Source organism: Crinia signifera, chromosome 2 (assembly GCF_055691185.1).
Source record: "Crinia signifera chromosome 2, ASM5569118v1, whole genome shotgun sequence".
NCBI lineage: Eukaryota > Metazoa > Chordata > Amphibia > Anura > Myobatrachidae > Crinia > Crinia signifera.
In genome coordinates this window covers 209,081,291-209,107,522 of record NC_139218.1, presented here as the reverse complement: position 1 = coordinate 209,107,522, position 26,232 = coordinate 209,081,291, and the positions used below count along the sequence as shown (strand labels likewise).

Here is a 26,232-nt window from a genome sequence, read left to right as displayed (position 1 = left end):
AAAGGGTGCTTTACAGTTCTTTATATTGGCCCCTGATATATTTGTACATGTTGAGCATGTCCCCCCTTAAACGTCTCTTCTCTACTGTAAATAGTCCCAAAGTGCTCATCTCTCGTAGTTTAAATTCTCCATTCACAGGATTAGCTTAGTTGCTCTTCTTTGAGTTTTTTTCCAATACTATGATGTCCTTTTTATAGTGTGGGGCCCAGAACTGTACTCCATATTCAAGGTGAGGTCTAACCAATGACTTGTACAGTGGCATAATTACTTATGAATCCCTAGTTTCCATGCCCCTTTTAATACATGCTAGAATTCTGTTGGCCTTTTTTGTTGCTATGTGACATTGAGCACTACAACCCAGCTTGTTATCTATTTGGACTCCTAGATACTTTAAGTACGGAAACCCAATGCCTCCCTGCTTAGGTTGTAACTAGCACACTGGTTATGCCTCCCAAGGTGCATAACCTTGCATTTATCCACATTGAACCTTATATTTAATTTTTTAGCCCACTCATCTAGATTGTTAAGATCACTTTGAAGTGCGGTTACATCCTCTGCTGATGACACAAAATTGAGTAGTTATTAAAATCAACAAAGATGGATACATTGCTGAGTATTCCCATCCCAATATAGTTTATATATGTTAAAGAAGGGCCCTAGTACGGAACCCTGTGGCACGCCACTTAGTACTGGTGTCATATTTGATACAGCACTGTTCACAACCACTTTGTTCTCTATTACACAGCCAGTTCCCTACCCATCTACAGATATTTGCCCCTAATCTCAGGTCCTCCATTTTATTTATCTACCTCTTGTGTGGTACTGTAATCAAAAGCTTTTGCAAAATCTAGGAAGACCACATCTACTGTGTTTCCATTATCAAGGTTTTTGCTGACATCCTCATAGAAGCCTAGTAAATTTGTCTGGCTTTAATGATTTCACGAACCCATGTTGGTTAATACTAAGTAAACTATGAAGGTCTAAATATTCCAGGATACCATCCCTTAAAATATTTTACCCACTATTGATGTTAAGCTCACAGGCCTGTAATTAGCCGGGTCATCCCTTTTTCATTTTTTGAATATTGGCACTACCTCTGATATTCTGATAGGGAATTATCAAAAATGCAAGTTCCTCCCTTAATTCCATTAGCACACTAGGATGGATCCCATCTAGCCCTGGTGATTTGTTGGTTTTGATTTTGCTGAGCCTCAATATTATCTCATCGGTCGTGAAAGAAATATTAAGATCCGGATTGTTCATCCCAATTGTGTTACCTGTGCATTCCTCCATCTGCTCTCTCCTAGTTGATGAGAAGAACCCATTTAACAGTTCTGCTTTTCCCTTATCCTCTGTAAAACTTTACCATTAATGTCGGTTAATGGGCCGATGTTCTTTCATTATTCGCTTACTATTTATGTATTTGAAAAACTTTTGGGTTAGTTTTGCTTTCAGTGGCTATGCGATCTGCGTATTTCTTTTAGCCACTTTGAATTCCTCTTTGCAAATTTGTTTTGTTTCTTTGTACTTGAACGCCTCCTCGTTTACTTTGTTTTTATAGAATTGAAATGCTTTTATTTTCTGGTTGATTGCCGTCCTTACTTTGTCCAACCAGGATGGCTTTTTTTAATTGAATTTACCCTTATTGGACTTTTTGGATGTATTAGTAGTTAATGATTCGAGCACATTTTTTTTTAATGCATCCCACATTTCCTCTGCATTCTTCCCTTCAAATAACTTGGCACTTTACATTTTTTAGAGCTTCCCTGAATAATTCGAAGTTAGCTTTTCTGAAGTTTAGTATTTTGGCCAGTCCTGTATGTTGTAGTTTACAAAAGTTGATTTCCAGTGAAAGCATGTTGTGGTCGCTATTCCCACGGTGTTCAATTACTTTGGCGTTTTTATACTAAATCTGTGTTATTTGTTAATACTAAATCCAATATTGCCTCATTACGAGTTGGATCTTCTACCGTTTGTGTGATAAATTGATCTTTGAGCAAGCTTAGGAAAACACTGCTTTTTGACGATTTACAGGTCTTTTTTCCAATCACTGGGGCAGATGTATTAAGCCTGGTGAAGAGATAAACTGGAGATAAAGTGGAAGGAGATAACGCACCAGCCAATCAGATCCCAACTGTCATATTTCAAACACAGCTGATTGGCTGGTGCGTTATCTCCTTCCACTTTATCTCCACTTTATCTCTTCTCCAGGCTTAATACATCTGCCCCAATATCTGCTAAATTGAAATCCCCCATTAGTACCTGCCCCTGGTCTGACTTTTTTTGATTTGATTTAAAAGTAGAGACTCATCCCTATCGTTCACGTTTGGTGGTCGGTCTGTAGCATACCCCTATTAAAATGTTATTATTGGGTTTTGTTATTATCAGTTATCTCAGCCCACATGGCCTCCGTGGTATCATCTACTGTATCCGAGCTCATTTCTTTCCCACAGGTTAGGTTATTTTTTACAAATTCAACAATCTGTTTATATCTAAGCTGTAGGTAAAATGCACAACATATTTCCAATTAACAAATAGATCAGTAAAAACCTAGTTTCAAACCAGACGTATCAAAAAGTTTAGTAGTTACATCAGAATCTTATGGATTGAACAATTAGTTTTTTTTATATTTTTTATTATTAGCCAGTTAAATACAACCCAGCATAACTTGACCAAATACACATGGATAACCTTTACAGAAGCGTTCTAGCATTCTCGCTCAATGTTAGCCTTACTAATTACTACATAACAAGGAAAGCAGGAAATATGGGGCGACTAGTGGATTTTATTTTAGGGGTGAGTAATAAGGCATCATGTATTTAGCTGTGAAAAAAAAACCCACACAATTGTAATTTAAGTGGATATACTTACTATCTCTGGATACTTGCCAGAACTCAAAAGCCACTTTAAAAGCTTGAGCTACTGTTAATGTAACCGCATGTGCCTAACAGGAAAAACAAACAAAAACACAAGACATTTTAAAAGCAAATCTTACTTTTTTCCTGTAGCCACTTACTACTTTCATATGTGGATTATTGAATGCATTTTTTTTTTTTTTTTTTTAGCAGAGTCCACCATGAGGTTAAGCAAATTCTGTTAAAGGCTGGGAGAGAGATAACAACAAACACACTGGTTTCTGTTACCTATTGCAGTGGGTGACCAAGTGTAGCACAGCTAAGCTTTTCAGACTGGTTACTGTTAGACAGTTGTGTTGTAATGTTTAACCACGTTTTACGGAATAGGATCATTGGGTCAACATACTGCAAGGTGTCTAGGTCGATATGTTCTAGGTGGACATGGGATTTTTCACTGTTTGACCTGAAAGTCGACGGTTTAAAGTGCACCGTGTGCGCTTGCCATGCTTCGGGCACAGTGGCTTGATAGGCTTAGCACAATTTTATTCTCCCACCACTCCCTATTGGATGGTAGGGCATGAAATACTGCCTTTCGGCACAAAAAAAAAAAAAAAAAAAAGTGAAAAACCCCAGGTTGACCTTTTGACTGTCGACCCAATGCTTGTGTCGCCAAAAGCACCTGACGTAGGAGCACACATTGTTATTCAGTTGGATTTCAAAGCAATCTGGCTAGATCACTTAGAACATGGGTCTTCAACGGGTGGTCCTCCAGATGTTGTGAAACTACATGTTCCAACATGCATTGCCACAATTTTCCTATAACAGCATGCCAAAACGTCAGGGCATGCTGGGACATGTAGTTCCACAACATCTGGAGGGCAACAGGTTGAAGACCCATGGCTTAGATATTAAGCACAAATCGCTCCGTGTGTATGCCCCATAGTGATGGGTGGTCCTGCAGTTTATATTTCAGACTTTAATGATCAAGCCTGGCAATGGCTGACAGATTACTCAGCACACATCGCTGGTGCTGAGAAATCTGTGCTGAACTAGATCACTCAGGACAAAAAGTTAGTTTCCCTGTGTGTATGGTATGGGGCATAAGACTTAGTGGAGCAAACCCTATAAATCACTCTGCATAGTCACCATACACAAAGCTGTGAGAAACCCAAAAATAGAAGGAGTATGGAAATATTAAGTCCTGCAGTTGTCTCCACAAACTAAAATATTAAACATTTAACCTCCTACATGCCATTTCCCTCATCCACGGATCTTAACTGTGAAGGGTCTTAGGTGCTGTTGCCGCAGTGTTTAAATACCGGCAACTGCACCCAAACTTCGAACTCACACAAACTTGCTAGCTGCCTCAAGCATTTGTTTAAATTCTGGGCCATGTAAAGTGCATCCGCAAGATCATGGCAGCTAAGTGGATCGACACTTATGTCTGCTTAATACCATCCTAACAGTCATGACAAATAGAGGTCAGTATGCCACCATTGAAAACCCATGCACTAAATCCCCTGGAAATGCATCATTTTATTAGATCTTCATTACTCCCACTAGTCTATTTGCGATCTGTGTGACAAAAGCAAAGTCAACATAAAAATGCAGAGCAATGTGGCAAACCAAATCGAGACCTGCAGTTCCATATACCACTGGAAAACCAAAACCTAGATAACAAAGGAATGGATCTAACAGGAAAGTCTCCATTTAGGTCCAAAATTTGGAATCCTAGTTTCTGGACCAACGAGCACACTAAAAATAAGTTTCTCCCTCCTTTTAAAGTATCTGGAAAGACAACACTAAAACAGGTGCCTGATGGCTGACAGTCAGGATTCAGACAGTCATTTCACCAACATCAGAATCCCAACACTTGGGGTTCCAACTGCAACCGGCTATTCTCCCTCATGGGGGTCCACGACCCCATGGAGATAATATAATGTGGAGAGCCACTGTGCCCGCAGAGTGGTGAGCGCAGCGAGCCTGCAAGGTGCTACATTGAGCTCCCACGCTGTCTGAGCCTGGGTAGTAGGGATCCCGACTGTCGGTGTGCTATACCACACCCACTAAAACCGTTTCAGCGAGGAAAGGGTCCACAAGATTGTACTACACAGACTTCATTTCATACTCCCTGCTTTCAGACTAGTGCGCTCACATGGCTGAAGAAAGATTCTCCATGGGCAGCCAAATATCATGTTTTGCTTTAAAATGAGAGTTAGAGGACAAATGAGTTAGTCAAGGTTTAAGGTTACCATTTTCCGTTTTGTACAGAGAAACGCGTGGCATTCCAAAGTTTCATTCTGCTGACTTTGAGCTATGTAGGCAAAAACTTTATCGTGCAGCTTATCAGCTGTGCAATATGATATCCTGCAAAGAAGAGGGAAAAGGATGTACACAGACATGCACAGAAATGGTCAGTTACACCAACTCTTTAACGGTGAAACTACACAATTGTAGCATACCAACATGTATCTACACATACTGTAAAAAAAAGGGTCAGTACACATGGGGTGCTTTCAGGGCTATGTCTAAGAAATTAAAGCACACATCACCCAGTGTGTATACCCCACAGCGATGGCACTGCACGGACCCATGAGTTACTATTGCCTGACAAGATCGTCAAGTTTAGCTAGATCGCCAGTATTCTTACAAAAGAACAATGGCCCACAGATCACCCAGCACACACCATAGGTGCATCGCATTTGTGCTAAGTAATCTGTGCTTAAGCACCAGTCACCCCATGTGTACAGACAGAAGTTTTATTAAACAAAACATTGAAGACCATTTTCATTACGTTCACCTCTACAGTTTATTCTGTACGAGATTACTTTGGAGTTCTGTAAGAGCACTGACGTTTAAGAGCTTACTTTGGTGTTACTCACTAGGATTTAACAATATTCTGGTTTCACACTAGAGCCAGAACTTTGCTTGGGGGATGCAGGAATAAGTTAAGTGTTCAGTACAATAATGCTTTAGGGTTGGAGATGTACAGATGTGTCCTCATACATCGTTGTTCATAGTGCTCTATTTAGGCTGCTAAAATCGAGAGCTGTAAATAATGTTATGATGTGCGTTAGTCCCCACACCATGTAATACAGTTTAACCATTGGGTGGCGAATGCTCCACGTTAAGACTACGCTTAATACAATGCTGTGGCAGTAGACCGTGACATGTGAGGCGGACCCATCACGTTACCTTAAAAAAAAAAAGCCACTCTACCAACCAGTACTACGTGCAGCATCTTAATCCCAAATACAGCAGTGTTTTTTCAGAAGGCATTCCAGGTTTTGTCTTCATAAAATGGAAAGCAACATGTACACTGCTGTACCACTCAGTTATCTCATTAATATGACTTCATACCCCCTCACAATCACTCAATAGTATAGATTCCCACTGAGCTAATTGTGCTTGGATCAAAGCCCCTCCGCCATCCACACTATTGAGTCCTATTATCTAGTGATAATGTCTTTACTCTGTGTACTAAGTTAGGGATTTTATTCACAGCTTTATTAGCTCTAAGTATTCCTGGTTTTGTGCCTATTAATTGGAAGAAACATGTAATACACTACCACTTGCTTCCTACTGTACAGGGTCTCAAACACAGGCCTTGGTCTTGGCTCCTTTTGCAGATGGCTATGACCTAGTGGCTATGGTAATGGTCTGTATCCTACAAAATTATTAATATAATATATATTTTAATGGCAGCACAGCAATGGAGACAATGTGGGAGACATATCTATGAGATACTGTACAGTAGGGAGCGAGTGGCAGTGGATTACAGGTTACTTATGTTGTTCTATTTAATAAGTACGAAACCAGGAATACTTTTAGAGATAGCCGATTCTGCAAATAAAATCCCAACTTAGTACACAGACTAAAGACAATCACGGAAGAGTCCGTTGGCTATAAGAGGCAAGCGCTTTACAGTTCTGGGAAAGTGACATCTGGTGGACAAAGTAGAAATCCCGTTATTATAACATGCGATACTAATGCAAGGACCTAGAGCGAGTTGCATGGTGCGCGCTACACAGCAATATCTGTAAATACTATTTCCAAGTGTTACACTTGTACAGCATTAACTCACCTGTAGATGGATATATTTTCAATCAGCTGGTTAGTAATACTGTCATTAAGGACTATTCCTCTGGGAGTTACTTTTAAAATAACCTTCTGTAGCTTCTTCCCACTTGCTTTGGCCTGGTTTAATATAAAAAATAAGTTGCAGAGACATACTTTCCAAAAGTTGTCACACCCAAACTCCATAGTTCCCCTGGTTAAAAAGTCTTATGCTGTGTGTACACGGTGAGATTTGACATCAGATTTTGACTATATAGCAAAATCGCATGCAGATCTCATACCCCTTTCACATCGCACTTTTAAAACGGTATATTGCCGTTTTTTTCCATTTTAAAACGTTTAAGGCTGCAATGTGAAAGTGCCAGAGTTGATTTACCGGTATTTCAACACGGTTAAAAAGCAGAGTCCTACACGGTTCAAAGCCGTTTTTTTGGCAGTTTGAACAGCTCTATTTCAATGGCTTGAAACGTGTCCCTTTGGGGTTAAACGGGTTGAATGTTTGAATGGTATTAAATGATTTTTAAAACGGTTTTCACCTGCAATGTGAAAGGTCTCAAGGCTCAGACCAGTTTTAAAGTCCCATTTAAGAATACCGTGTCATTACCCATTTCTGCAATGTGAAAGCAGTATCACAGGTTTTTTACCTTTTGATCCCAATGCGCGCTCCTGTGATAGCACAAATCGAAACCCAGATAGACAGGGCAGCAATGACTATATAGTGCAAATCTAATGCTGATTGTATGAATTGTATGTTAAAAGTACAGAGATAGCAAAGATTGCATAGCACTCGAATCTTAAGTCAAATAGCAAGGGAATCTCACCGTGTGTACACACCATTAGGTAGCCCCATACAGGTGATGTTCTACTGCATTATTTAGACCTACAGGCATCGTCACAATCTAAGCTGACTGTTATAACATACATTTAAAATAAATGGCAATATTTGGAGAAGTTACTTCTGGATGTAAACAAAACATTTTTTTTATTAAAACAAGAAATTACACATACTGTTGCTACAATCCTCTTCACCGCAGCTGCAGACAATTCTTCCCCTTTTGGTTGTTCTACCAAGGTCATACCCAAATACTTCAGATGAAATAGCATTCCCTCCAACAGAGTTTCCCTGGTGTCGGTCCAATTTTCTGGAAGCTCTAGAAAGAGAATAGTGTTTACATCTTTAACAACTGCTAACTGAGGAAAAAAGTAAATTTCCAGGAAAAAATAAATTGTTTAATTCCCAGGCTACTAGCCAGTGTTAAGCCTTGTGGGGTCCTATTCAAATACACTACAGGATTTATTGTGATCTGCAGGAGTGGACAGTATTGCCTTCTATACACACAAAAAAAAAAAAAAAACCCAGACCAAACACTTTGGCCCCAGGGGAGCACATCATTATCTGCCTCCCTTCAACGTTGTAGTGAGGCCACTTGCAATATAGCTGCAAAAATAAAACCTGTTTGTGCAAAATAATGAGCATCTAAGGAAAAAAAAAAAAAGGACACGCATGTAAACTAAATAGTGTTATATAGTGCCCAATACTTACTTAGTATTATTTATTTTTGTCTTTCCTTATCTTAAACAGCCATAGACAAGATTCTCAAATAAAAAAAAAAAAACATTAGACATACACTTTACCAATTTTTTCAAAATATTACCTTGTCAGAGGATTTTCTCAGATAGTGGATGAAAACAAGTGCCCAACAAGTTTCATCTCACTACAAGACTTCATCAGGGGTGCTTTACATAAATCAATTAAATTTGGGTTCTGATACCAAATTGGTACTAGTGTAGCCGATAGTGTTCCACATATAGAGATCCAAACTTCAAATTTTACCCTCCAACAGGTGAGAGTCAGACCACTTTGGGGTTCAGGTTCAATGTTTCGGTCCCACGGACCTTTATCAAGAACTACATACATACCATTTGGATCACAATTTACCAAGACAGATGACCAAAAACATAGTATAGATGTGAAGGAATAATTCCTTTTGATTGTTTTCCCATATTACTGCAGAAGCAGACAAAGGAAAAAAAAAAAAAAAATATATATATATATATATATATCTCAATTAGAAGCAAGTACACCAGTTTAGTAGAAGATGAAAAATACTTTATGTAAAAAGAGGCATCAGTCCATACTTGCAGTACAACAAATCTTTGTAGCAGAGTACATTTGCAGAGTTAAGAAATCCATGCTTTACATGGGCAAAAAATCCATACTTTACATGTGCAAAAAAGACTGCAAGGACGCCATGTTCGAGCTCTACAGCCATTTCGGTGTAGGTATCACCGTCGTCAGGAGCACACTGAACTGGCACACATTGCACCCCTTTATAGCAACCAACATTAGAGACAAACAATCTCACCTGTGTGGAAACACGTGAGCTTTCAGTGGCGCGATGTCCGCCATCACAGCCTTCCTCTTACCGCAAGTTCCGGAAGTGACAAGGCGCAGCCACGGCAACCGGCCTAGGCAAGCGTCTGTCACCGTGGAAACTACTGGCAGCGTCGCCGGAAGTGACGCGGGTCACGGCAGAAGCCTGACACCGCGTCCATCACCTAGGTAACGCAAGATAGCGTAGCGCTTGTCCTGTCATCACCCCCAAACAAAGATCCAGGGGTGATCCACAGGTCAGCGCTTAACTACCATCCGATGCCGGACAGGGGAATAGAGGTCAGCCCTGCTCCCAGGGTACAGTCCCCTCCCAGCCGGCACCGATCGCCATAGCGGGGGAATGATATGGCTGAAAAATTAATGAATTAAGCTCCATGTTGGTTACCACAAGAGGTACATTGCGTATACAACAGTGGGTATTATTGGTATTATATGTAATCAATCATATCAGTAATTTAAAGCATTACAGATAATAATGAAAAAATAAATAAATTTATTATTAAAAAAAAAATGAATTTTTATCATAGAAAGCAATGAAAAGACAAATCCTCATTAAGTCCTTGAGGTGAGAGACAGTTCAATTGATGGATCCAAAAGCTCTCCTTTTGTAACAAGAGTCTCCCTCTATCCCCTCCCCGTCGCAGTGGGGGTATATGATCTATAGGGATAAAGCAGAAGTCCCTTAATCGATGTTGACACTGGACGAAGTGCCTAGCAACAGGCGGAGTGTTTGAGTCGATGGTATTATAAGCTTTTTTTATTGAAGAGCGATGCATACATATTCTTTCTTTCAAAGTCCGGATTGTTTTACCGATATAAACATGAGGGCAGGGGCAGATTATTGCATAGATGACATAGCGACTATCACAGTCCAGATGATGTTTTATTTCATATTGCTGTAAAGTTGTAGGATCCGTGAAGTGAGTTCCAGTTTTGATGAATTGGCAGTTAACACAGTGGGCACACTTAAAGCTACCTTTTTTGAGGGATAGCCAAGTGGATCTCTTCATGGGTTCTAGATCTGATTTAGCCACAATGTCCTTTACATTTTGACTTTTTTTGTAGCAAAATAAGGGAGCCTCCTTGCAGAATTCCCTCATGATGCCATCTGTTTGGAGTATATGCCAATTTTTAAGTATCACATCTCGGATTTTATTTGAGGCAATAGAATAAGTTGAAATAAATGGTAATCGCTCCTGTATGGATGTTTGAGATTGTTGAACCAACGATGTGTGTTGTGACATATTCATACATTTGTTGATAGCTTCATCTATTTCAATGGCAGGGTAACCCCGCTCAAGTCACCCATCAGGCGTAAAGCATCATATAATTTATCAACCTCAGACGTAATCCTCACTACTCGCAATAACTGCGACAATGGAAGACCTGCTTTTAAAGGCTTAGGGTGAAAGCTGTCACAATAAAGCAGAGTGTTTTTATCGGTGAGTTTCCTATATAACTGAGTACTTAATGCACCATCCTTATTGATGCATACATCAAGAAAATTCAGCGTCGCCTCACTAAAAGACATAGTAAATCTTAGTGGTGGCCAAAGAATTCAAATAATCCAAAAACTCAGTCAGGAGCCTAGCACCACCAGTCCAAATCAAAAATAAATCGTCTATATACCTAACATAAAAATGTATATGTCTGGAAAATAAACTATTGGCCATAATGTGTTGGTTCTCATATAAATGCATATAAAGATTGGCATAGGCTGGGGCCATGTTTGACCCCATGGACGTGCCTTGTAATTGCAGAAAAAAAGAACTTTCAAACAAAAAATAATTCTTTGTTAAAACTATTTCCATTAATAATAACAAAAAGTTGACATTAGGCCCAACATAATAAGGACTGGTGGTAACTAGACTCCTGACTGCATCAAGTCCATCAACATGTCTAATATTGGTATAACGAGTAAACTGCACACTCCGGACTTGTCAGATGGAATAAAGTCAGCCAACCATATAGGTATTCAGCAACATTTCGGGATTTTATTTGTATAAGCCTGAGGACGGGAAATAAAATCCCGAAATGTTGCTGAATACCTATATGGTTGGCTGAATTTATTCCATCTGACAAGTCCGGAGTGTGCAGCTTACTCGTTATATATAGATAGATGTGTATGTGTTTATTCTGGGGGAGCAAGAAACTGCACTTGCAGATAACCTACGACAAAAAGGTTGGCGACAACATACACAATAAAAATAGGATTTTGGGTACCTACCGGTAAATCCTTTTCTCGTAGTCCATATGGGATACTGGGTTGAATACTATGGGGGATAGAGATCCTCCGCAGGAGAGACAGGCACATTAAAACATTAAGTGTGGGTGGACTGGCTCCTCCCCTCCATCTCGCTCCACTAGTCAGTTAATGAAAAACTGTACCGAAGGAGAGCTATGTGAACAATATAACGTGAGATTCTCAAAGCACACTCAAACCAACAATAAGAAATGGTGAATCATAACTTCTGAAGTCACCAAACTGCAGAATAAAGTCATATATGACAAGCCCTAACATTGTGAGAAATCATCCTCAGTATCAGGGGCCATTGCCGCAGCAGGCCTCTTTTGAGGCTGTGCAGGCTAAGGGGTGAGAATATCCACCCTTGCAGACAAGATGGCCAGTTCTCTTAGCACCCTCTGTGTCTGCCGAGTGTTTGAGGAAAGCTAGGAAGCAACAGAGTCCAGCAGTTTCCATGCTGCTGGCCCAAGCAGGCTCTTGACTATCTGCCTGCGGTCCCCCCACAAGCTGTACCCCACTGACCTGAGTGGCCACACCAGTAGGCTGTGGTGACATACAGGGCTCACATGTAACCTGTGACTGATGCAGGTATGAATTTGGTGCTGCACTCCATGCAGGTTAATTTCTTCACCATGATGAGGCTGCACCCAATCACCCCACAGTAACTAACACACACACACACACACACACACACACACACACACACACTAAGCAGAGTCAGTGTACACTAGGTGTCAGTGACTACTGCAGTGTGTAATGCTTAACTAACTAGTGGGGTAAAAATCAGAGCAAAATGGGGGACCATTACACCCTAAACCTTAGCTCAAAGATCTGGGAGCACAACAGTGAAATAACAGTGTAATATACAAACAATATAGCGCAGCAGCGCTAAAACGCTTAAATAGCTTGCTGTCTCTGCCGCGCTGCAAGGATCAAAATCCACCACACCACTTAGGAGCTGTCATTGTGACCTCGGTCAGCATGAAGAAGCAGGAAGTAGAGACCCCCTTGAAAAAGCTGCAGGGGCAGCGAAACGCATTGGCAATTGGTACATCCTTCCAGCTGCTTTTAAACCACCCATCACCCTCTCCAGTTTGTGCCTGCCAGCACCATTCCAGAATTGACAAACCGATTGAGACCGTCATCACCTTTTGGAGTGAGGGATCCCAGGACAGGCAACACCATCTCTGTGGAGGAACGCCACCTCTGTAATACCCCTTTTATACCAAAACGCCGGGTCGCACCTTGCTTTTTTAGACCCAGGTGCGACCCGGCGTTTGGTGCAATTTACACCGGGCGGACAGCCTGGCCCGCACCCCCCCTCTCCCAGTGCTTGGAGATGACAGGATGATGTCATCTCCAAGCGACAATCACCGCCACCGGACCGCTGCTGGGGGCAGCCCAGCACTAAGGTCACCGCGCGCACCCCCCCGCCGTCGCACAGGAGGTGAATGGATGCCGCACACCGGCATCCGTTCACCTCCCTCCCCCGCCACTGCTGCTGTCTGCAGGGTATAGCAGACAGCAGCGCCGGCTGTCAGTGTCAGGATGACAACCCGTCCAACCTGCGGACCGCAGGTTGGACGTTCCCCACTCATGTAAATGGGAGCCGGGTCATCCGACCCAGCGTTCCCATTTACACCGCCCTCGACCCAGGTCCTAGCCGTGTTCTACCCAGGTCAGGACCTGGGTAGAAGTCCCGTGTAAAGGGACACGGCGTTAGGGATTTACACCGCCGAAGATACGGGTCTGACCCGCCGCTGACCCAGATTTTTCGGCGGTGTAAAAGGGGTATAAGTTTGCTGCAACCAGGACCCCACACCTTCAACCTCCCAATAATCTAACTGTGGAGTAATCCCACCATCACAGTAAGCGGTGAGAATACAGTGGCAGACCCCTTGCATCCCACGGCCACACACCACCTATGGAAACGCTTTCCTTTTGGGCCCATAAGAGGACAAGACATAACTCGAATTGAGGTGACTGGGTACATAACCCCGTTTACAATAATTGCAGCATTTTCTCTTTTCTTGTACATTCATATTTTATGAGGATCGTTTTAACAGCTTTTTAGCTGAGTATGTGCACCAATAATTTTTTAACCCAATAAATACAAGTGTTTTTCATGTATAATTGAATATTTCTTTTTAGCGCAACCGACCCATTTTTGTGTATAGGAAGTAGAGACAGAGGGCACCCAGCAGAGCCTGGTCCCGCTCTGAGTGAAGATTTATACTGGCATAAGCGTCTTATAAAAACAGCAATGGGTATCCCTGGTGGTCCAGCTGCAATCCCCCTATGCCAGAGTGTGAGTGTGTGTGAGTGTGTGAGTGTGTGTGTGGGGTGTCGCGCAGTCCCTGCGTGAGGCCACCGCCATCTTGCCACACAAAGCGGTTGGGGTGTCCCCTTGTGGGACCCCTAACCTGTACTCACCACAGACGGCTTCTGACCTGTCAGGGGTGTGCGGCAGCTGGGGGACTTGCTCGCTACAGCGCAATGCTGTGCAGTGACAAGTCCCACACAGGACAGATGTCCTGCAGCAGGGTCAGCTCTGCCCCTTAAGAGGTCAGGGACTGACCCTTCCCCTGACTCCCACGAAGCAGGACAGCTGCTTGGTCAAAGCAGAGCCCCAAAACAAACTAAAATGAAGAAAGAAAAAAAAAAATCTGGAGCATCCAGAAGCACTGCCTCTCATGAGGCACATTTTTAAAAACTGATTAGTGGAGGGAGATAAGAGGGGAGGAGCCAGTGCACCCACACTGAAAGTTTTAATGTGCATGTCTCTCCTGCGGAGGATCTCTATCCCCATAGTATTCAACCCAGTAGTATACCATTGGATGGTAGAGAAAATAAAATTATATATATTTTACAGACTCTGTAAACTCCAGAAGGCCGCCATGAGTAAAGTTCACCTACCCAACGATGTCCAGTTGCAGCATCTCTAGAAGAGACAGCTTCTGGAGGACTGTCTGGAGATGGAGCATGTCTGCTGAGGCAAGGTCAGCACATAGCACACAGGTAGGAGGCAGAGTGCTGGAATTGTGCCTACCCCTTCATTGACTATATGGGTAGTTTCTGTGACTGAAATGCTTTTTCATAATTAAGGAATCTTTTTTAAAAAGGAAAAAAAAAACCCCAACTGAAGAATACCAATCTAGAGTGATTTAATCACAAAATTGCCACTTAAATATTGTGCTAGAGCTGTCAATCATGCCTTTTATATGCTCCTAAACTGCATAGACTCAGACATGTGTTCTATTAAGTAATTATGCTTAAAAGGTCATTCTAGAATTTAGTTAGGTGATGGCAGACTGTATAGTGACACCGGGCCGATGGGGTTTATATAGACTATGTTACGGTCTTCCACCCTTATGCCACGATTAAGGCGTCACAGTCCATCTCAAATGACTCTGGATTAAGCACAATGAATCGGTCCCAAAGATATTCTGCATGTTAGTCTCTCTCCTCCCCCCCCCCCCCCCCCCCCCCCCCATAGGCCTAAACCTGAAATAAGGCTTCTCGATAGAGGGCACAATGGAATTCTGTTTTCTAATCTATTGTTCATAAATGAAGGATGATTCTTTAATGGTAATTTCCTGTATTTTTTCTAACAGGAATGCAAATACTCCCAATAAAGTCACTTCTCTCATCCACAAAGGGACAGCAAATTCCTTGCAAGTATTTACAGGTTGTTCTATAAATAGGTTACTACTGTTACCATGTTCAAAGTCACGTGTTTGCTATGTTTACTAATAAAATAGATTGTCAAACATGAAAGTCACACCAGCAATGCTGCTCAGTTGTACTTTACAAATGACATCCTATTTGTGTCTCTAGAACCCATCAGTTTTCATGGTTTGATACATCTACCCCAATGTTACCCAATTGTATATGCTCACCACGCTTCAGGCACAGCGGCTCTCTGCTCAGGACCTGGTTCCTAAAGGCAACCAGTGGTAGCATGATAGCTAAACTGCAAGGCCCATGGCCTTGCTCCTCCCCCTGGGTGTGGAAGGTCCTTTAGCAGCTACCAATTTATTAGGGAGAGAGTTGTAGTCTCATCTAGTGTGTATAATGCAAGCTCGATGTTAGCAAATGGAATTGGATTTCATAACTATAGCTTTAGTTTACTTTATAGGGTTTCATGTACAAACAACAACCTTTAGAAGATTCAAATAATGACCCTTCAAAAAGATGCAAGTTCTACAGTAAGTAAGCAAGGTCTAGTCCTAATATTTCAGCATGGTCAGGGTCATTTATAAAAAGTGCTGGCCTACTCAGGTTTCCTATAACCATGCCACTTAAATAGATCTTGGTGACAGGATTGTTGGGAGTGCTTCATTATCAAAATCCAAAAGTAGATCAGAACATATCCTGGAATAAGAATATCTGAGTATTACTACAATATGCAAGGTGCAGTAAATTGTGTGAGCAAATGCAGGTCAGACTGCAGCAACCAGTGGTATGAGCAGCTAACTTCAAAAGTCAGAGCAGGATGACAGCAGAGCCCCATACACACTAGAAGACCCCCACCACAGTCAATCGGCAAGTATGTATGCACTTGCCGATGCAGGCATCAGCAAATGTATACACACTTACTGATGGAGATTCTTGTTAATGACGGCCATGCCACAGGCATGCGTGCACTTGCCAATGCTGGCACCCAGCCAACATTGGCACTTTCCAATGTCAGCATTGGGAGTGAGGGCTGCAGCATGGCAGTCATTAACAAGGACTTTCCTCATCTGTACATGCAGGATGAGGTTGTTAATGACGCTCAGAAGCACACAGTTACGATATTGCATGTACACTAGAGGAGATAGTAAAATATTGCTCAGGTTAGCCCTTCCAAGCAAGTGTGTATGGGGCTTAACTACAGACTGCAAACTGTTTATCACGCCATGCCATGCAGGTTTAAGGCTCAGGGGTATGCAGGCAATGCACTAGCCAAGCAGCAGAGGATGTGGTCAGAAGAATCATATTTGTATTTTGGTATGATGTTTACAACCACATTATAAGGTTCCCCCTCCCCCTTTTAAAATACTAGTTGGCATCTGCATTACAAGTAGGAATTAGGGACGCCAATCCCAGGCCATTTTTTCAATCCTGGGATTGACTTAATGGTGAAAAAGCAGGTAGCAGCAGGGCTCTTTAGCTGCACTGCATCTTCCTTCTTAGCTCTACCACCTGTCCCTAAGTCCTTATATACTCTCCTCCACAGTCCTTCTATCTCTCTCTCCCCTGTCAGCCCTCTCTATATCCATCTCCTCTCCCTCCTACCAACCTCTGTGTGCTTACTGGCACACTGGACTGGAAACGGATGTTAGGCTGCGCAGCGTGAACTCTGAGGTCACGCTGCACACAGAAGAGGGGCAGTGTCACTGCAGCTTAAACTCCCGTATTAATCTTTCCTCATACAGGTTGAGTATCCCATATCCGAATTATTCCGAAAAACCATACATTCCAGAAAGTGAAAAAAAAAAAAATGTAACTGGCACTATATATATGCAAGACAATGATTGCTTGCATAGGCGAATCTAAGGGGTGGTCCGGGGATGCACTGGACCACCCATTAGACTGCCCGGTGCCTGTAGCTTTAAATATTAAATGTGCCCGTCACAGGCTTTGCCTACCCTCCCCCCGTGGCTGAGCTGCTGTCACCTGTAAAGCCGGCTGCTGACAGGAAGTCATCGGAAGGAGAGCCAACAGCCAGAGCTCTGCTTCTTCCTCGAGGCTGGCTCCGCCCACCTCACTGTGAGGCTGAGCTCCGTGAGGCCAGCTCTCCCTGCTCTTCATGGCTGCTTCTGACTGAGCCTGTGGTGAGCTGCCTGCCCCACCACACTGCCAGGCCCCTGCACCTTCCAGGCTGGAGCAACACAGCCAGGTCGGTGCGCATAATATTATATATATATATATATATATATATATATATATATATATATATATATATATATATATATATATATATATATATATATATATATATATATATATATATATATATATATATATATATATATATATATATATAGTGGTGTCGACCCGGCACTCCGCTGTCCTGGAATCAAAAACCTGGGTGCCTTTGTAGGCAGTAGATAGTGGTAGAGATGTGACCCACTCGGGGTGAAGCATCACACGGTACTCCAAGGATTTTCAAGTGAATTCAAAATGGTATTTATTGCAACAGTTTCGAGGCTGCTTGGCCCCTTCGTCAGTGTAAGCCTGACGAAGGGGCCAAGCAGCCTCGAAACTGTTGCAATAAATACCATTTTGAATTCACTTGAAAATCCTTGGAGTACCGTGTGATGCTTCACCCCGAGTGGGTCACATCTCTACCATAAATAAATAAATATATATATATATATATATATATATATATATATATATATATATATATATATATATATATATATATATATATATATATATATATATATATATATATATATATATATATATATATAACGTGGGGGAGGGTGTATATAATGTGGGGGGAGTGGCAGCAGTCACAGTGAAGTATCATCAGGAAGCTCCAAGCTGGACCTAACAGTGGGGATCCTGACAGCTGCAAAGCACAGTAATATTAGAATGCGGGTATATGCCCTGCATGTTGGGGGGGGGGGATGAGTTTCTATACAGTCCAGTTTTTTTATTTGTATATGCTTTTATGCAGTGGGATGGGGGAGGGGTGTATTTACAATTGTAATTTCATCACAGATGCTGCATGTTATGGAGTTTTGTACTCCCCATCGCAGGCAGAAACTGGGATGAACTTGCACTTGTGAAGACACAGAACAGCATAACAGAATTCCCCGTTCAGAACAATTTTTTTTTGCTCATTCCCAGTGTCAGAATGTGAATTTGCCACATTTCCTGTGTCAGTTTTCTTCTGCCACTGCAGGTCACACCCCTTAATGGCAATAGTTACGCCCATAGGTGAAGTTAGACACCCTCTCGGTGGCAAGGTGCATTCTACTAGCAGCTAAAATCTCCCTGAAACTAGTTTTCAAAAGTAGGCAAGTATGGCCCGCAGCTGTCCGGATTTTAAATTATAAATATGCTCATAGGACCCGGGAGGGCTCCTCCCATGGTCCTTTGTGTCTTCATACTCCATCCGCTGCTGCGGCGGGGGCTTGCGCGCACGTGTGTGGCGCAGCAGCCCGGCCAGCAAAGGACACGCATCAGGTGGGAATTGGCAAACTCCCACTGTCTCCCATCGTGCAGCAGTGAGTGACTCCCTGCTGCCTGTGATTTCTATTATGCAATGTAGCAATAAAATGGCTTTTATTTAAAAAAAAAAAAAAAAAAAAAAAAGCTGTAATCTCAGTGCCCTGCCGCGAAAGATAGTGTTTTTTTTTTTTTTTTTTTTTTTTTTTTAAAGCCATTGCTGGGCACCCCAATGAATCTGGACATGGCACATGCCCCTGTTAAGCCACACCCCTGAAATGACACGCCCCCTTTTTAAGCTGCGCGCAAGTCCATTGTCTCTAGTCTGGGACCACCCATTACCATATTTCTAGATTCGCCTATGATTGCTTGGCATTTAAATTCAGTGCCTGAGATATTACACAAACTTGTTTCATGTTTTGAAACCTTGTTTTATGCACAAATATATATTTGTATTTCATGTGTTTGATGTATATGTACAACATAAATGCAAGAAACATCATTGAAATAATCACTTATCCAAAATTATCCTGGTCCCGAGCATTTTGGATGAGGAATACTCAACCTGTATAAGCAGCTTGTTTTCCCCAGATAGATCTCTTAACGTATGGCTTGATAGGTTTATAGGTCAAGGATACCTCTAGGGTCATATTCGACAGATTCTGAAAGAACCTTATCCTTGTTTTTCTCCCTGCCAAATGTTCATATGGCAGAATGTATTCGAGGTGTTGTTAAACTACTAATAAAGTACTACTGCATGATAAAATACTAAAGTACTACTGCATGGTAAAATACTACAGTTGATATCCACTTACTGTGTTAAAACATTGGTAGTGAAACAGCAAAGCAGTTACATCCTCTCAATGACTGCAGGTAATTGGATGCCCAGTGTGCTACTCAAAAAAAAGGGGGCTGTCAAAATGTTTAAATCATAACAATTTAAATTTAATATATATTTAAATAATCCTCATCCCCCCCCCCCCACTTGTTAGCTCCACAAAAGTTTAACAGCTCTTGTGATAATACATTGAACAAAGAGTGAACACTGGATGACCACTCACTTCCCTGAGGGGTCTGTTCCGGCACAGAAAGCCCACCTCTAAGCACTGTGGGAGGGATTTATGGCTCCATCAACATCAGTGTGATAAGCAAATGACACATCCAGCACTACTTCCAGGATCCATCTCTACCAGAAAAATGTTTTAGAGGGTGCCAGGGGAATAGGGAACAGATGCCAGATAGACCGCCTGTAATTTAAAGCATGGCAGATACCTCTTCTAGCCATTCATATGAGTGCGCCCACATCTGAATATGTTGGGCAAATACATAGAATAATCAGGATCAGTTTATAGTTGTCCAACAAGGAGATAACATTCAAGCCTTCTGGATCCCTAAAGCCCTGTACTAGTTGTACGAGGATCATCGTACTTACAGCTTGCTAGTAGAGGTCTCAACATAGTTAAATGGGGTTTGCCGATGTACGAACTGCTATAAACCCACAATCACAGGCAAGATAGCACCCACACAAGTATACTAAGGTTAGGACAGCAGTGCCGGATACGCAACTGCTAGGATGCCTTATTGATGTTGGAATTTTAGTGACATATCCTGGCAGCAGTAAGGTGCCAGCATAGTAAAACACACTGAGCTAAATTATAGATGTTCTATTTAGCATATACAGAGTGTGCAGTGTCACCCATGAAATTGTTTAAGTCCTGGTGCACTACATACACATTTCCCGAGATTGTGTGGCAGAAAGTTACACAAGAACATTATCCTACTAGGATTTTTTTTCTTTTCAAATATACAAAGACAAGCCTATGTATTTTTTGAAATTTATATTCAAATCTGTAGGGGCCGTGTGCATTACGGGTGCCGGACAGGGTCCTGACAGTCATTTACCAGACGTCGGTATCCCGACTGTTAAACATAGACAGACGGGTTCCCGATGGCCACCGGCTATTCTCCCTCGTGGGGGGTCCACGGCCCCCATAGAGGGAGAATAGAATAGGTTGCGAGCGTAGCAAGCCCGCAAGGGGCTTTGTTGCATTCGCCATGCTGTCTGAGTCCGGCCAGTCACGATCCCGACATCTGGCTAATGACTGTCGGAACCCTATACCACACCCGTGCATTACACAGTGCCCATCGCAAGTCAGACAGCCTAATCTCTTTAAAGAATCTATTTTGTTTGTGGCCACTGCATTGAACAAAAGGCGGAGGATGCGGCATTCAGAAGGGACATTTTACTGTATGCATTGTAACTACATGCATGCCTGAAATTCCAGGGATTACAAACACAGCCAATACCACAAACTGTGCTGAGAATTTAATTGGCAGATATGTAATAACGGTCTACAGAAGCAATAGCTGGATTCTATAAAATGCATTCTGAAAATACAGTCACATTTCCAATTAGAGTAGTATAACAATGATCTAAAACTGATACTTGCTTATACAGTAAGCAACCTGTCCTGTGCCAGTCTTCAAACCAAAAACCTTCAGTTCAAAAGACATGAAGGTTTGGAATTGGCTAAGAACAATGCCTCCCAGTCCCAACTTTAACCCCATTCTATGAAGCCAAATGGATTCTTTCAATGTGTTTATTTAAAGCCTGTTTCTTTCACTGGGGTTGTATATGAAGCACACATGCTGGAAAGTCTAGAACTGCAGGGGTAGAACTTTACACAGTGTGCTGGACAAATTAGCAAATGCTTGTCAATATAGAAGGGACAGAGGAAATGTACAGCATATACAGAATTACCAGAATGTTTTTTTTGTGGGTTTTCAAACCCACATACATGCAGGTGCAGAAGTTTGATCCATGCTAAACAGAACTCTAATAGTATGTTCTATAGTCAAACAAGCTCCTGTAATAATGTTATGTCCTACCTCATGCTAAACTAAAGCATTATGCTGTAAGAAGAAAAAAAAAAAATGCATATGGCCCATAGGCTGTATTTTGTCCATACTGGTCTCAGGAGTAGAGCACTGTACCAACATGTAATTATATAAAAAGCCTCATCTATATTTATATGTAAATAAGTGTAAAAAATTCAAAAAAAAAAAGCACCCGTTTCTACTTTAACCATTTATATCGATATCTATGGATGTATAGCAAGGCTCTAGCAACACATGCACAAGAATGTCCTAAAGTATTGTATTTCAGTCTGCATTGATTGGCTTTTTGCAAAATGGGCAACTTTATGGAGTTTACTGGAAAGAATTACTGAACAGCTATCTATAATCTCTCCCATCAATAGGATATACTGTGAAGGGATTACCACCATTCTACACTATTTGTTTTTCATGATTACATCCAAATGTCTTCCTCTGCCATAAGCAAACTGTAGTTGCGTGGGTTTACTCCAGTTTCCTCCCACAACCCAAAAATATACTGGTAGGTTAATTGGCTCCCAACAAATTAACCCTAGAATGCCTGTGTGTACATGTGGTAGGGAATATAGATTGTAAACTCCACTGGGGTAGGGAGTCAGGACTGATGTGAATGTTCAAAATATTCTCTGTCAAGTGCCACGGAATATGTGTGCGCTATATAAGAAACTGTAAATAAATTAAACCTTTTAGAACCTTTAATACCAGCCCTAACACCCGGGGTATTTGCACTGGAGCATGCAAAAATCTGAGTTTGCAGGCGATGTAAAAGCTCATTTTCCGGGTTGTACACAGGTTCCACTCAGACCACGGTGCAGTGTAAATGGGTGACCGGGGACCTGTTCACAGCAATGGAAAACCTGGCACTGGGAGATAGTCATCTCCCACTAATAGCTCAGAACCCTCCTCCAGTGACATCACCCGCACAGCATTATGCCAGGTCAGTACTCTAAAAAGGGATAAAAAAAATAAATAAAAAGCCAACAACCACGTGTAACCTGGAGTTTAGTGTAAAAGCCTTACATTATTTTACTCTTCTAACAAACTGCATTATGTCACCATAGTATAGCTGCTGTAGTGATACCTTACAATATCTAATGTAATCTCTAAGTATATTACAAATCAGTAAATAAAAATACTAGAGCCAACTGTATGTTCACACCATACTCTAATCTGGATTAACACTCGATGATCCCGGATTATGGCAGATTGCGAACCACCAACATCTTTGTTGTACCGACAGTTTGTGCAAGACAGTTCCCCTAATAACGTAAACTTTTTAAAAATAGAAGGAAAAAAAACCCAACTCCAAAAATAAATGAATTTTCTAGATTCAGTTTTGATCTCATTTAGAGTCGTACTAGGCAACCGGTTTCTTAGGTAACTGAAAAGTAGTATTCACACATAGGTCTGCCAAACTGGTTGTTTTTACACCAAACTTGCCAGAAATAGCCATGTGCGTGGGCCTGAGACATCTGTCACTAAAAATAGACCGCTTGATAAGATTATGTTCCTTTCAGCAAATCATATTCTCTATGCCAGGCAAATCAAACACTGCATGGTATTTTGTATGACAATACACAAGAATCAGATTTAAGAATATAAATCTTTCAATATGTTAGTTTGAAAAAAACTCAGGAACCCGAGGTGTGCTCCCTACCACCAGTGCTGTGCCTAAACACGTGCATAGGGGGTCGTGCGATATCTCCCGAAGGAGAAGGGCCCCGTTTTTACCCTAACCCCTCTCAGCCATAAGGCCGAAGAGGGGAAAATAGGAAAAGGTGGGTCCTCTTCGCCAAAGCTTAGAGAGACCCTTTTTCCTCAGCCCCCGGAAAGGTTAGGACGGTGGGTCCTCCGCACCCGAAGGTTTGGAGAGACCCTCAGTAGACTTCCCTCCGCCTTGCGGCTCGGGGTCGTCCTCGAGGGGACCGAAGCTCTCCCCAAAAGGCGAGAGCTTCGGCACATTGGGGAAATGGAAGGCCCGAAAGGGTCGACCACACTACCCAAAAAAAACGTGACAAAAAGACAAAAAAAAACAAGGAACGTGAAGTGACGAACGTGAGAGGGGGAAGAGAAATAATAAAGACCTCAGCCTTTCAATATGTTAGTGTTATATTTGATTTTACTAGCCTTGCAGTACTAGTGTCATTTTTCTGTTTCTAGTTGTCAGCAAGTTTGAGCAGCTTTCACCTGAAAACCGCCCAGTGTGTACGGCCCGGTGACTAGTGCTGCTGTGCGCTCCTACATCATCGCCGGGAAAGCCGCTCATCTGCTGGTATTACCAGCAGATGAGCGGCTTTGCATAGTACTGCGCTGTGTGTGTATGTACTGAACGACTTTCCCCCAGTGATGACAGCGGACCATAATCGCCCAGTGTGTATTGACCTTGGCATGTATAACCCTATCAGTTAAACATAGAACTCCTAGAAGACATGATAAAAAAAAAAAAATGATATATAGATATATATAAAAAAAAAAAAAAAAAAAAAAGTACTGTAACCAGGGTTGAAGAACTTTCCACAAGAATTTTGCTTTAAGCCAAGAATATACACCTGTCAAGTACAAACCTGTAAAATTAATAAAATATATAATTATATATTCTGACTCACTTGAGTTGACAATACCGTTAGCAGTGATCTGCAATATTGGCAGCGGCAGGAACCTGATGCAAAACCGGAGTGTACATATACACATGCTGATGCCAGCAGAAGGAGCCTGGCCCTTGTTAACGAGGGCCTTCCTCATCTGCACTGAACAGATGAGAGGGTGGGGGGGATGAGAGCACACAATGTTAATTATGTGGAGTGTGCACACTAGGGGTCAGATGCATCAAGCTTCAAATAGTGATAAAGTGGAAGGTGATGACACAGCCAATCAGCTCATACCTGTAATTTTTCAAACCCAGTCTGTAACATGGCAGTTAGGAGCTGATTGTTTATGATACTCTTATTTATAGTTTTATATAGCACAGCATATTCCGTTGCCACTTTTGAAGCTTGATACATCTGGTCCTTGATGAGAAAACAGGGAGCTATCGCCTCACAAAGGCCTTTCTGAACAATCTTTTACTTATCTAGTGTGTATGGGGCTTTAAGATCACAATTTATGTGGCTGAGATTGATACTTAAGCAAATACATTCTGTTACACTTCACAATGACCTCACATCACCCATCGATCTTTCTCCAGAGACAGAACTGGGCTTGCACTAATAATGAGAATGCGTGTCAGGGCAGGTGTGTACAGTATGTCATCAACTCTCACATTCTAGGCATCCAAGGCCTAAAGCAGGAAAGAAAATACTCACTCCCTATAGTAAATCTGTATACAGTTACAAGCCAGTGTATAAAGCAGGGTTATTCAACGTGTGCCCCTCCACCTACTGTGGACCACCACATCCCAGCTAAAGCTTTGCAATTAGGACATGTCAAAACTGTGCCAAGACAGCCCTGCTATAACAGAGTGTATTCTTAAGGCCAGGATTCCTAAAGGAGTAGCCTCGAAGAGTAACTTCTAAAAATGTCCTTAAATCACAAACAGATGTGTTTACTCCGTTAGCAGGACACACAGAGCATGCGGGTGTACTTTATATTGGAACATCCCGTGGCTGCGCTTTTCTGTTATAGGAGAAGACGAAGTTCCTATGGAAGGTTACCCAGTACCCACTTCAGCTACATTCTCGCTCTTCCCAACTCTAGAGTCTATAGCTATGCTGCACTACATAGTTAGGCATAGAGTCTCATCAACAGGTTAGGAAGCCACCACAGCGCCCAAGTGAGGTAAACATGGGTTTTAATTTATGTTTAAGGCAGCTATAGTGATGTCCGTCCCGTGTCAGCTACATAAATCGTGACAATTTAATGAGAAAAATTATACAGATGGATAAGGGTCACACGTAACATTACTGACCGGTGGGGAATTTGAAAGAATCATAGCTACAGCGTAAAAAACCCAGATACTTAATGTTACGGGGTAGCGGGCAGCAGCCCTGCTGTCACTGGGACGGGAGCAGCAGATGGAGTGACAGCTCCTCGCTGTAGTAGGACGGGTGACCGCAACACCGACCTGCCGTGGGAAATGAGCCCGGGCTACGGTCTGCTGGGGCAGCGGCGGACACACACGAGCTATACACCGTACACACAGACGGATCCGCTCCACTTACTTTTGTGCTTGCCGCCTCCCCAGGACTGCTTAGCTATGCTGGGGCTCCTGATGATCGCCCTTCCCGCAGACTTCAGCGCGTCCATCCTTCCCCGGAGCAGTTCCCACCGCTCAGACCCTCCGCCACCAACTTTCCAACTTGTAAAAACTTTTCTGCCCCCTCCCTTCCCCGCCCGCCAGAGGTGTCGATGAATGATCACGTCTGCTTGGGGTGGTGATATATATGTAAATATGGTCACCTGACACATTCCAGACACGCCCTTCCCCCGTAATAGCGCTTGGCCGGCAGCGCTGCAAAGTTATTCTACCGCCGCCGCTAGGACTCATCCGGGTTACCTACAGTGTCCCCTGCTAGCGGCAGACACTGGCGGTGTTGCAGCTACCCCTCAGGGGTGACTGACTCCTGTTTTCAGGCCTTATTAAAATCGCTAGTATTATGTGA

The 26,232-nt window shown here is 42.3% G+C and overlaps 1 protein-coding gene across 2 annotated transcripts in view; it reads right to left on the bottom strand.

Moving 5' to 3' along the window:
* The window catches only part of LDLRAP1 (low density lipoprotein receptor adaptor protein 1), a 30,701-nt gene extending 4,730 nt beyond the window's left edge, over positions 1–25,971 (bottom strand). For both annotated transcript variants that reach the window (XM_083173637.1, XM_083173638.1), the window contains exons 1-5: positions 25,792–25,971; positions 7,941–8,083; positions 6,940–7,052; positions 5,108–5,222; positions 2,872–2,944 (exon numbers count right to left, since the gene is read on the bottom strand). In XM_083173637.1, the coding sequence (XP_083029763.1) occupies positions 2,872–2,944; positions 5,108–5,222; positions 6,940–7,052; positions 7,941–8,083; positions 25,792–25,876 (529 nt within the window). In that variant the 5' untranslated portion in view covers positions 25,877–25,971. The remainder of the gene's footprint in view (positions 1–2,871; positions 2,945–5,107; positions 5,223–6,939; positions 7,053–7,940; positions 8,084–25,791) is intronic.
* Positions 25,972–26,232: the final 261 nt, after the last annotated feature.